Below are 11,999 nucleotides of genomic sequence, written 5' to 3' on the forward strand. Positions count from 1 at the left end.
TAACAACGCTTACAACTACTGTAGCCACAGACGAGCCTTTCATAGCTGCAGATGCTTGCTAGCCAAATGAACCTGCGTCCTGGAACGCAACCCTCGCGGGGTGGTTTATATCTTCTCATTGGCTGACACGCATGTCATTCTCATGCATTTTGCATATATGATTGGCCAGCAGAAACCACAGGTTCCTTTCTTCAACGCTGATTGGTTCTTGCCGACGTCAATCAAATGCGACGCCGTTACGTAGCCGGAGCGTCAGACCCACGGTCCCAGGAAGCCCCGCTGCTTATTTCATATATATGTTTTAGCAATAAAGGCGGTTGAAGCGCTGAAATTCGAGGTCAGGGAGCACAAATGGAAAAAGCAAAATAAGTTAAAATGATTTCAGGTTAGCTTGCTGTCAACGTCAGCGCACATTTGTTATTATTTGGCGTTGATATCGGCGATGTTTACTGTGCAGCTTGATAAGTTCCTCTGAAGGGTGGCCAATCTCTGGATCCTCGAGCCGACCACTGCCTCAATATCAGGCAGAAAATACACAGTATATTTCTCTTATATCGTGGGGTGGCGGCAAGCCAATAATTGACTCTGGAGCAGGACACGGAGGTAAGTGAAATATATTTCCCACAGAAGGCTCTTTATTTGAATGCTGTCGTATTTTTCATGGAACCTGCCAGACAGAGTAAAGGGAATATATCAGACCGCTAGCTAGCTAACACAACACAACCACAAACAGACTGTCTGTATGAAGTAACCTGATATTATTAAAACGTATTAGTATTACAAAATAAAGAGTATTAAATAGTGGCAGCCATCATGTGCCAGGCAGCAGTGGTGGCAGATAGAGGTAGTGACAGGGGGGCACAACAAGTTTAAATTGAGGTGAGTTGTAAGACCGTTAATGTGTGTCCGTAGCTCGTGCAGGTAAACGCGCCATCTCCGCAGGTGGACGAAGGACGTTTAATTCAGCACATTTAATTAAAAGCATTACAGTTACGACACTCATTAAACGTACAAAAAAAAGAAGTCAAACATTGACACTTATTTTGCCCACTTTAGCTTTGAAATAACATTGACAAAACACACCTGTCAATATATTTGAAATTAATCATTTTTTGGCGTTTCTTTCCAATTCTGAAGCATATTCCGAAGTGTATATTACTACTGGAAAAACAAATTCTGCGAATAAGGATATGAATAACGAACATATTTCCTTATTATGTGTAAAATAATACTGCACAATGTTTGGGATAATACTGAATAATTGATACCATTAAGTTACCATTAAAACAATGTTAAGATGACTTTGAAAAACAAAAATGGCCGTTAAGCTTGAGAAACAGAACGTGTGTGTGTGTGTGTGTGTGTGTGTGTGTGTGTGTGTGTGTGTGTGTGTGTGTGTGTGTGTGTGTGTGTGTGTGTGTGTGTGTGTGTGTGTGTGTGTGTGTGTGTGTGTGTGTGTGTGTGTGTGTGTGTGTGTGTGTGTGTGTAATTCTGTTCTCCCTTTCTCTGGCGTCATGACTGAGTCTTTTCATTCAGGACGGAAAGAGCTTCCTGTCCAGTCACTTACAGTACTTGTAGGGTGGAGTGTGTGTATTTCCAGATGTATGGAAATACACACGCACATCCGAGCTGTAAAACCGTTTTTTATTCATTGTGACAAAATCTTTTACTTTTATTTGTAGATTATAGTTTTGGCCCAACAGATCCTGTCCCCTGTTTCAGGCTGCATGCTTTAGCTTGCTGTTATAGTGCCTTCCTTGTGCAGCCTTGTGTGTTTAGCTCGTGGGTGGATCTGGAGGACTTCAGGCCAAACTGAATCCCTTCAGACTGAGCTAACGGCCCGGCGTTTTCCACCTAGCTGGGGAAACGAGCACAGAACACATCCAAGCCATTAGGTATGAACATTAAAGGGGAGCTACTCCCATTTTTAATATTCATATATGTCATTCCTATGGTCTAAATAATCCCAAAAATATCAGTAAACATGAACAACTTTCTCTCAAATCCAAAAAGCTAGAGTGCTGAAAAGTGTATGAATTTACTACAGCTGTCAACAATGCCATCTGTCAAATTTTTTACCATTCTCGTTGACCGAAAATGCCACCAGTCCTTCTCAGAAATGTGACCTCTCATAGCGGCTACATTGGCTACTTGAGTGAGACCACAAGAGCTGCGATTAGCCTGCTTGTGCCGCTTTGTGTTTGATGAAGATTGTCATTCTATCGGTGATTACCAGTCTCCCTTTTACGCTGAGCTTCCTAGGAATGTTCAGCTCATCTGCGCCGGCCTCAGTAACTCTACAACAGCTTTGTTCACCAGTGTCTGCCAACAAAAACCTCCCAAACCAGGCAGCAGTGATTCAGAGAGTTTTCTCAGAAGTCAGGAAGCTTGTTGTTGTTGCGGCCGGGACGGGAAAAGGACCGGAGACCAGACGAAACATTGGTCCTGTCTCTGAGCTGCAGGGCTGTTTTATCTCTGCCTGAGCTCATCAAGTCTGTCTGCTGGCGTTCTGCTGAAATCTTTTGACGAATCTGCTCATGTTGATATTAAGAAGATTTAACTTCCCCTCTATCTGCTTACTTTTATTTCTTTTACGTCATCATTAATGCTTAGTTATTCAAACAACCTCTTGCTTCTTGTTTTGTCTGCTCTCTGGGGTTTTTAATTCCACCCACACGAGGTCTGGGAAGATGTCAATATGTGCCCTTCTCGAGAAAGTAGTTCCCATCGTTCACATGAATACGAACTTAAATGCTGTTCTCATGTGAACGAGAAAGAATGACCGGCCTCCTCGGGTGACTTTTGTTCTACAATCGTTCTTTGTCATTTTGATATCAGAGCACTGTAACGATGCAAAGGAATGCGTACTGAGAAAGATCAGTGGAGGGTTCACTGATTAGTTCCTGGAATGCAGACCGCGAGTCAGCCAGCACATGATTCCCTGTCCCCACTCTGGGGGTCACAAGAATATTTTAGTACCGGGGACCCGACTCCTGCCAGGGATCTGCTCCAGAGCTGTTCTCATTGAAATGGATAGCACTCTGTTACCTTGTAGCGTTTGATAATATTTTCAATCTGAAAGTCTAAAGGACTGCGTTAATATTATATTTAAAGGGGAACTCAACTGATTTCACACGTTAAGATCAGTTAATCCATCAGACATAAACGTACTGCTCAGCCTGAGAAAACAGTTGTAGTAATGTTTCTGGACGGCACTCTTATATTATCTTTGAATGACATAGGTATTTGCATGGAGTGAAAGACGCTATGAAATTGCATTATGGGAAGTGTAGGATTCAGCGTTTTTGGAGCTTGACACACGCAAGTTAATATCCGACCGACTTCTCTTGTAGATTAGTCATGGGAAATAACATCCGCGACAGTTTTCCTTTTTGTATCAAGCAGCAAAAAGAAAGTTGCAAAAGCATTATGCGTTTGAGTTCATATGCTCACTTGCACGTCCTGTGATGTGACATCGCAGTGCTGAGACGATACATCATGCAGCCCTACATCCGATACTGTAGAGGACAGAAACACAGGGGTTAACTTATTAGACGCCACGTAGCTCTGTGTGTTGGTCCTCAAGGTAAAACTCCTCTCTGACGGGTGACAATACTCTATGGAGGACTGAATTGATTTTCTTTCATCTTGCAGGATAGTGTGGCCATGACGGGAGGGACTGAAGCCACCCTTCCCATGAGCAACCACACCCGAGAGAGGGTGACCGTGGCCAAGCTGACGCTGGAGAACTTCTACAGCACGCTGCTCACCCAGCACGAGGAGCGCGAGATGAGGTGAGAAGAGGAAGAAGGTCACCGTGACCTCACGCACAGACACGTTTTTGGCCGTGACTCAAGAATTCATACGCTAATTATCACAATTTCACGCAAATGTCTAATAGGATAAAATGATGAAGTGGCGACATTTTGGACAGACATGGATGTAAACTGCAACACGACAGCGAGGCTGTAATTCTAGTTTTTTATTTATTTATTTATTTATTTTTTGCTGTGCTGTCAAAGACATTCTCAAGATCTGTTTGAAGTAATAGAATCTGTCCTTGTCGCACGTATTGTAAAGCAACTAGACGTACGGTGATTCCTCGTTCAGATTTGCGTTGTGTGTAATACGCTGTATTGTTCACAGGCAGAAGAAGCTGGAGAAGGCCATGGACGAGGAGGGTTTGCCGGATGAGGAGGTCGTTTACGTACCACAAAAGATTTTCTTTCATTTTTTTAAATCTTTCTCTTCGACTTCCTCAGTTGACTCCCTGTCTATCTGTCCGTGTTTTGCAGAAAGTAATGCGCCGCTCGCAGCACGCCCGTAAGGAGACCGAGTTCTTGCGACTGAAGCGGACGCGACTTGGCTTGGATGACTTTGAGTCCCTTAAAGTTATCGGGCGGGGGGCTTTTGGAGAGGTACGGTGGAAGAAAAGCGTGCCAAAGCTCTTGTAAATCTTTATTAGAAATCAAACGACGCCATGTTTTTTTTATCACAGCTAATCCCATTTGCTTTCCTTATGAACTCAACTGTGATGTCGTCTCCTTCAGGTCCGTTTGGTGCAGAAGAAAGACACGGGGCACATTTACGCCATGAAGATTTTGAGAAAGGCCGACATGCTGGAGAAAGAACAGGTCGGCACCACGGATCAAGAATGCTGAAGCTGCTGCTGCATTCAGGCTCTTGTACCGTAGGCGTCTTACGCTGTCTTCTGTCTCCCTGCAGGTCGCCCATATCCGGGCGGAGAGGGATATTCTGGTGGAGGCGGACGGCGCCTGGGTGGTCAAGATGTTCTACAGCTTCCAGGACAAGAGGAACCTCTACCTCATCATGGAGTTCCTGCCTGGAGGTTTGCACCGATCCGTTTGTTTGACCCTAGCATTTGAGGTCATTTAGTATGTCAAGTGTTAAAACCGAGATTCACTGAACTGGACACAGGATGAATCGGACAGACAAACATGTTGTGCCGACCTCTGCCCTTGTTGATAGGCGACATGATGACCCTGCTGATGAAGAAGGACACTCTGTCCGAAGAGGCCACCCAGTTCTACATCGCGGAGACGGTCCTGGCCATCGACTCCATCCACCAGCTGGGCTTCATCCACAGAGACATCAAACCAGACAACCTGCTGCTGGACTCCAGGGTGAGACACGACGACAGACACGCCTCACTGACTGTCGGTAAACGCGCACAGCGTGGTGCGCGTGCAGACTTATTAAATGTTCGTTTGCTCACAGGGACACGTGAAGCTGTCTGATTTTGGCCTGTGTACGGGACTGAAGAAGGCTCATCGCACAGAATTCTACAGGAACCTGACGCACAACCCGCCCAGTGATTTCTGTGAGTTCACTAGAAATAAAAGCATTGATGAAAATAGATGCATATCAATGTGCGCTATAATAAGTGGTAACATATACTGTAACTGTTGACGTGGTCACTCGCTGTACTCTCCCACCTCTCGCAGCCTTTCAAAATATGAACTCCAAGAGGAAAGCAGAAACCTGGAAGAAGAACCGGAGACAGCTGGTAAGCCCTTTTACTAAATAGAAGAAGTGCAAGAAGAAGAAGTTTTTCTGCAAATATTGACACAGCAGTCTCTAAATCCTGGTTAACTTAATGTAAATAATCAACCTGACAGGAACATGTTGGACTACTCGGTTTTACTGGTTGATTTCTTTCTTTCTAATAAATATATTCCAACCCAGAGCCCTCACCTTCTGTCTTTCTGTGACTTTCAGGCGTATTCTACTGTGGGAACGCCAGACTACATTGCTCCTGAAGTCTTCATGCAGACGGGATACAACAAGCTGTGTGACTATTGGTCTCTGGGTGTCATCATGTACGAAATGCTCATCGGTAAGCAGTCTGTGTGTAACACAGAGAGGTGAAGGAAATAAATCTGGAAAATGGAAGTGGGAAGTGGGGTTGATCGAGGTACTTCTCAATAGTCTGTGTACTACTACAGTAGATGGATTTTAGAGAAACAGACAGGAGCAAAGCTATGTACTGCTGTGGGCGCGGCCAGCAGCAAAACCTGTTTTGCCACCTATAAAAATAAAAGAGTACGCTATATTTACAATATTTTCTCTGCTCTCTTCAAAGCCACAACATACTGCATGTAGTTTTACATGGCAGAACACAGAAGTTGCTGGTCTACCGCTGTCTGACGTCACGGTAAAGCAGGAAGAATATTCTAAATTTAGCGTACATGTAAACTGATATTGATTATTTTGTTTGTGTAAACCGTTTTGCTGCTGCCCGCGTACACAGCAGTACGTCGCTCTACTGGTACTCCTGTCTACTGCCATCTGTTGTAGGTAATATGCTGATTATGGATCCGTACATCATACAGCCCCACTTCAAAACATCCAAACTATGCCTTAATATTTGCTGTACACAGGAACAATTACAGGAGATCACTTGCCATCTTACATGTTGCATGTATGATTGACACATGACCTAACCGGCTGCTGTCAGTGGACTTCTTTAGGTTGTACTGCCATACGTTTGTAATGCTTGTTGGCTGTGTTCAGGTTACCCGCCCTTCTGCTCTGAGACGCCACAGGAGACGTACAGGAAGGTGATGAACTGGAAGGAAACCCTCGTCTTCCCCCCCGAAGTCCCCATCTCAGAGAGGGCCAAAGACTTGATATTAAAGTATGTCCACGTGACGGCTGCGTGCTGAACATGTTGGTGTGGACAGTGAATGATTGTCCAACTACTGTATGACGGTTTGCTGTTTGTGTGTTCCAGGTATTGCACTGATTCCGAGAACAGGGTTGGAGCTGTGAGCGTGGAGGAGATCAAGAGTCATCAGTTTTTTGAGTCGGTGGACTGGGAGCACATCAGGTACATGAACACTGACATAAATGTGGTGGCAATGTAACATGTCTGGATAACCGCTGAGTCACTTTTACTTCAAAAGCCAAGAAGGCGGTCTAAATAGGTAAAACCATCATCGGGCTGTATGGGGGTGCTGAATGTCTGATTTTACACAGACTTGCTCTCTTTCTCTGAATAACTCATGATGTAGATCTTAGGTCGTTTAGATATCAGCCTATTAATTCTACTGTATTTTTTTATTAAACATTTTATTTATTTGAATATACACAGACGGCATTATTACCTTTTAGTTGCAAGATATCCAAAGACCTGGAGTAATTACACATATACGCACATATTCAGGACAACCAAAATATACATTTAGCAATAACAGCTAGAAACGCTAAGAGAGATAAAGCTAGCTAACGTGTTCTTATGAAACTAATTCTACCATAGATTCATCCGTTTTTTTAATATCTGGACAGGATGTATTTTTTTACATAATATTACTATTAATAAAAATGTTGTTACCCTTCTGTCTGCGAATTGCTATAACGGGTAAAATGGAATTTCTGTCGAGCCAAATTTTACATTTTATTTACAACCATGAAAAGCAAACAGGCTGAGAAACTCTTGTGTCTATCGATCTCCTCTGCTCAGTTTCAGTACTGTGGACAGCGTTGCACCTCTACACACGACAAACGGCGTTTAACATTCCTTATTTCTGTGGCCATCCACGATTCTCCCCGTCTTGCCTCCACAGGGAGCGTCCTGCAGCCATCTCCATCGAAATCAAGAGCATCGACGACACCTCAAACTTTGACGACTTCCCCGAGTCGGACATCCTTCAGCCAGGTTTGTCCCGTGGAATCCTCCGCTAGCAAAGCAGGAAAACCAGGAAACATTAGCCCGTGGTTTTGATTCAGACAGAGCATGATTATAGATGAGTCATGACAGATGAATGAAACGGATTCAAAACAACGATTATTCTCTTTATACTATAACGGCTCTAAAGGGGCCTTTTCGGTTGCATGATGCAGTGCCCTTCAAGTGGCAAAATAATAACACCACCTCTTGTTCTGTGTTCCTCAACAGCCAACGCGACAGAGCCGGACTTCAAATCGAAGGATTGGGTGTTCCTCAACTACACGTACAAACGCTTTGAGGGTCTGACTCAGCGAGGCACCATCCCCACATACATGAAGCCAGGGAAGGCCTGACACGGGGAGACGGACAGACAGACGTTTACGGACACAGGGTCGGGCCACCGAGCCCCGCTGGTGCTGAAAGGCTGCGCCGTCGGGCCTCTCGGTATAAATTTAACCCTCATCACAAGTCATTTAGGTCTGCTCAGCCGCCGCAAGAACGCCACGAGCTCTGAAATGAAGGAGCATTACCGCATTACCTCGGTTGTTTATATCGTATACTCGTGCCGTCTTTAGCCACAGCTCTCAGGCCAGCTCACTAACTAGGACACTAAATCAGCATATCTGCATGTACAGTCCGGAGAGGGTGCTTCACTGCCCAGAGAGCGACAGTGGGACCGATGATTAGCTGCGATAGTTTCTACTCAGGCGGCTCAATTAGCTCTGATGCAAGCGCCATTTCTAATACTCAAGACGAGCTCTATTCGCTGTAGTCGGAATGATAAGTTAGTAAGAACAGGTACACCTCTCACTTGTTCTCGCCCGTACTGTTCTACCAAGATACTAGATTTTAAAGGAAAGTTCCAGCATGATTTCAAGGGGTTTGGCTCACTCTCTGCTTTGTATTTAGGACTTACTCCCACTAACGAAGGTAGCATCCATTTGTGGTGGTGGTAGTTAGCAAAATGCTAGTGGACCCCAATAGGTCAGTTAGCATCAAATTATTCTGGGACAAATAGGAATGTTGACTACATTGTTTTTATAGGCCTTAGTTTTACAGGCTTGTTAGCCCTGCTAGCGGTGTAGCTGTTACTATTAGATGAAGTGTCATAACTTCTGTGATCTCTTAACTTTTCCTATAGCGCCGTCATCAGGTCAAACGTAGTTTGTCCCATATTTTATTTTTACATTATTTTTTATATATCTCTAAAGCTAACTACTGACTTTCCCATCAGCACCAGCCGTACTAGTGCTAACGAGCAAACGATGCTAACGCGCTAAACTAAGATGGCGAACATGGGAAACCTGGTGAACATCAACATGTTAGCAGTGTCTGTGGACGTTAGTATGCTAATGTTAGCTTTTAGCTCAAATGTGACAATCTATTTATAGAAAAAACAGGCTGGGAATTATTTTAAAGTGTAAATGTTTTTATTGTAACAGTAGTATAATTATTTTGGCCTGTGACGGGGGAGATTGACTTGGACGTGTCTCGCTGTTTTCAGTAACAATCAACATTAAAGGGAGAGGAAATAAAACTCAAATTACGCTGGAACCGTCCTTTAACCGTCACGGTGCGACTCTGTGTCGGCTCTTTAGGACAACTCTGACGCTCTTCTAGCGGAGGCGAGACCTGTTGCCAGGAAACGTGTGAAAGCAGTTTGCCCCGTGCTTGGTCTCCGTTAGCGGAGCGTCGGCCATTCACGTGCATCCAGAGTGGCTCACTTGCCTTCAGAGCCAGTTGTGTTCGTTTGTGCTGCAGTAGTTATTTCCCCTGATCTTATTTCTAACGAGCCAGAGGGCCGATCTGTTCCTTCTTAGATGGACAAAACATGCAAAGTGCCTTTTTAAAATAGCAGATGAATATTTAACCAGATGTGTTATCGGAGATTAATCATAGGGTGTCAATTACTTTTAGAAATGTTAAAGCTGTTTGAAGGAGGGAAAAGTGATGCTAAGACAGCAAAAAGAGCTCTGATGTGTCACTTCTATTGCGTGTGTCTGCAGAGTGATGACAGAGCGATGAAACGAAGGTAACACAGGTTAGATAATTAAACAAGGGGCTCATAAAAACGATGCTCCAGGCAAACACAACGAACAAAGTGTGTTTGTTGAAGATTAAGCTAAACTAGAAATAAAATAAGACTAGATTAACATTGTGGATATGTTAGACACATGTACGTTAGGTTCTAGATGTATTTAATGTTATTTTTCACCCCCTTCCCCCTAAAAAGCTAACGTCAGGCCTGTTTTACTCAACAAAACGAGCCACTTAACCACCACGTCTGCTCAGAGTTGTGACGCGCTAAAAACAGTAACCAAAGAACTCTGATCATCACACGCCGTCGGTCTGAACGCACATTCAGATGTAGCTGTTGCTTACTGCACTTAACGTTAAACTACCTTTTTGAATAAAACACCGTTGCACGAGAGCTAAACTCGGCTACGGAATAATTCGCCATTTTCCATTTCTACGCTTGTCGGGGAAGTGAGTGAGCAGAGGCAGATGTTTCTCAGTTAGCACATCTGTTCAGTGTGTCAAAATGCAAGTAAAGCTAGAAGTGTGTACTGAGGACTTTACCATATTGGACTAAGTTCAGCTGTAGCCATCACAGGACTCCCAGATTAAACAGGTTGTGATGCTGTTTCTGAGGAAATAGGGGAAGTGGTCTTGCCGTTTAATAAATTAGAGCGGTGTGTATAAATGTAATACACCTGTACTGTCTCTCCTTATATTGTATCTGTTTAACCAGGTAGTCCTGTTACAATTAGCCAAGAAAGCTCCATGAGGACTTGCATTGTTTGTTTGTTTGCAAACAACAAAAGCGATCTACAAATTAGGGTTATTTCTGCATTATTTATTATTTTTCATGTTTGTTGATGGATGAGATTTTGTCCTAGTATTGAGTGCATTTAAATTGGATGATGTTTATATCGGATATAAAGACGCACTCCGGTGATTTAGTGTTGCACCTCGTTGAAGCAGAGACGTTTTAAGAAGAATGGTCAAATGTAATTGAGTGAACTGACTTTGATGTGAAATAAAGCGTGGAGTGTCCCTTTAAATGCAAACAGAAACGCATCGCATCGCATCAGATAGACAAACATAATAAGCCAGTACCCCACACACACACACACACACAATAAAAATCCAAATGTGTCATTCTGACGCAAATACAAATCAAATCAAAGCTACGACTAGTCTGGAATATGTGGTCCTACTGGAGCGCGACAGATGCATGATGGGGGTTTTGCTGATTGCTGCAGCTGCTGATTCCCCGGTTGTGTCTAATCACTGGAACACGAACCGCCCTGGGAGAGGCCAAACCGCTGTGCTCATAGCGTCCGGTTTCACAGCCAAACACTTAACGATTGTTCGTGAGGAACGTGAGTGTGCTGCTGCTCTGGACGAGAAGGACGTTTTCACCACGTAGATTTTGGTGCTTTTTGTTGTTGTGAGGTGATGAGTGACCTTGTTCAATGTCAAACTCCTGTTCTGTGTTGTTCTTTTTCCCCTTTCAACATTAGATGAAAACTGGAGGGTAAATACTGCATTTGGCATCCATACACTTCAGCATAAGTACGAGATGACTTGAGATCCATTACTGTGTCACTTTATCTAAAGGGAGCTAAATTATTGAGACTTCATTTCCCCGCGAGGTTGAGAAGAGTTCAGGAAATACTCAAGTTAAGCCGGACAATTCATAACCCCCCCCCCCCCCCCCCCTTTGTTAAAGCAAGAATTCAGTCTCAAGATTCTCACGTGTAAGGTTTAACAGAGAAACTCCACAGGACTGTGTCGTGAGGTATTTTTGTGTAACGCTGTGTACATATTGTTGTAGACACTTGAAGGAAACTGACTGTGGAGTGACAGAGGAAATGCTCATTAATATATTCATTCTCATTCATGAGTTTTCATGTTGATAAAGTGCTTAAAACAATAGAAATTAAACGGTTAAAGTCTTTTTTTTCCCCTTCTTATTGTGGAGTGGTTCACGAACTTAAGACTGCATGTCTCATAAACACGTGTGTGGAGGCCTGGAGAACGCTTTGAAAACATTAACTCAACAGCACATTATTAAAAGGGGATGTAAACATAATCCATTCAGTCCTAAACGAACTAATCACAATATCTAAGGTTTGGTGTGCGGAGTCAAAACAAACCTATGTGGCAGATACAAAACAGAAAAAGTACACTGATGCAACAAAATACTCTCACAATGATCATTTGAACGAATGTAGGATTTACTCTTGACTGAGTTTACAGTAATATAGCGTGTGTTGTATTTTCATACAGATGTTTCCTGTTT

At 43.5% G+C, this 11,999-nt stretch overlaps 1 protein-coding gene across 2 annotated transcripts; it reads left to right on the top strand.

The window, feature by feature from the left end:
- Positions 1-241: 241 nt before the first annotated feature.
- LOC142932058 (serine/threonine-protein kinase 38-like) lies at positions 242-11,654 on the top strand. 2 transcript variants are annotated; one of them, XM_076076302.1, is made up of 14 exons: positions 242-603; positions 3,655-3,794; positions 4,147-4,198; positions 4,296-4,418; positions 4,551-4,634; positions 4,726-4,849; positions 4,990-5,144; positions 5,239-5,341; positions 5,466-5,527; positions 5,740-5,857; positions 6,535-6,658; positions 6,755-6,850; positions 7,587-7,678; positions 7,919-11,654. In XM_076076302.1, the coding sequence occupies exons 2-14, from the start codon at positions 3,667-3,669 to the stop codon at positions 8,041-8,043; spliced, it is 1,386 nt and encodes a 461-aa protein (XP_075932417.1). In that variant the 5' UTR covers positions 242-603; positions 3,655-3,666; the 3' UTR covers positions 8,044-11,654. The 2 variants fall into 2 exon arrangements, with proteins under 2 accessions (XP_075932417.1, XP_075932418.1); XM_076076303.1 differs by lacking the exon at positions 242-603 and adding an exon at positions 1,505-1,895.
- The last annotated feature ends 345 nt before the right edge of the window (positions 11,655-11,999 follow it).

This window comes from Anarhichas minor, unplaced genomic scaffold, assembly GCF_050575085.1.
Source record: "Anarhichas minor isolate MPS153535 unplaced genomic scaffold, ASM5057508v1 ptg000055l, whole genome shotgun sequence".
In the NCBI taxonomy this organism is placed as follows: domain Eukaryota; kingdom Metazoa; phylum Chordata; class Actinopteri; order Perciformes; family Anarhichadidae; genus Anarhichas; species Anarhichas minor.

Excerpts from the sequence above, each read along its gene's own strand:
- LOC142932058 (XM_076076302.1), top strand. The coding sequence starts at position 3,667 with ATGACGGGAGGGACTGAAGCCACCCTTCCCATGAGCAACCACACCCGA. Across the intron at positions 4,635-4,725 it reads ACATGCTGGAGAAAGAACAG|GTCGCCCATATCCGGGCGGA; the intron begins GTCGGCACCACG and ends GTCTCCCTGCAG. Across the intron at positions 6,851-7,586 it reads GTGGACTGGGAGCACATCAG|GGAGCGTCCTGCAGCCATCT; the intron begins GTACATGAACAC and ends TTGCCTCCACAG.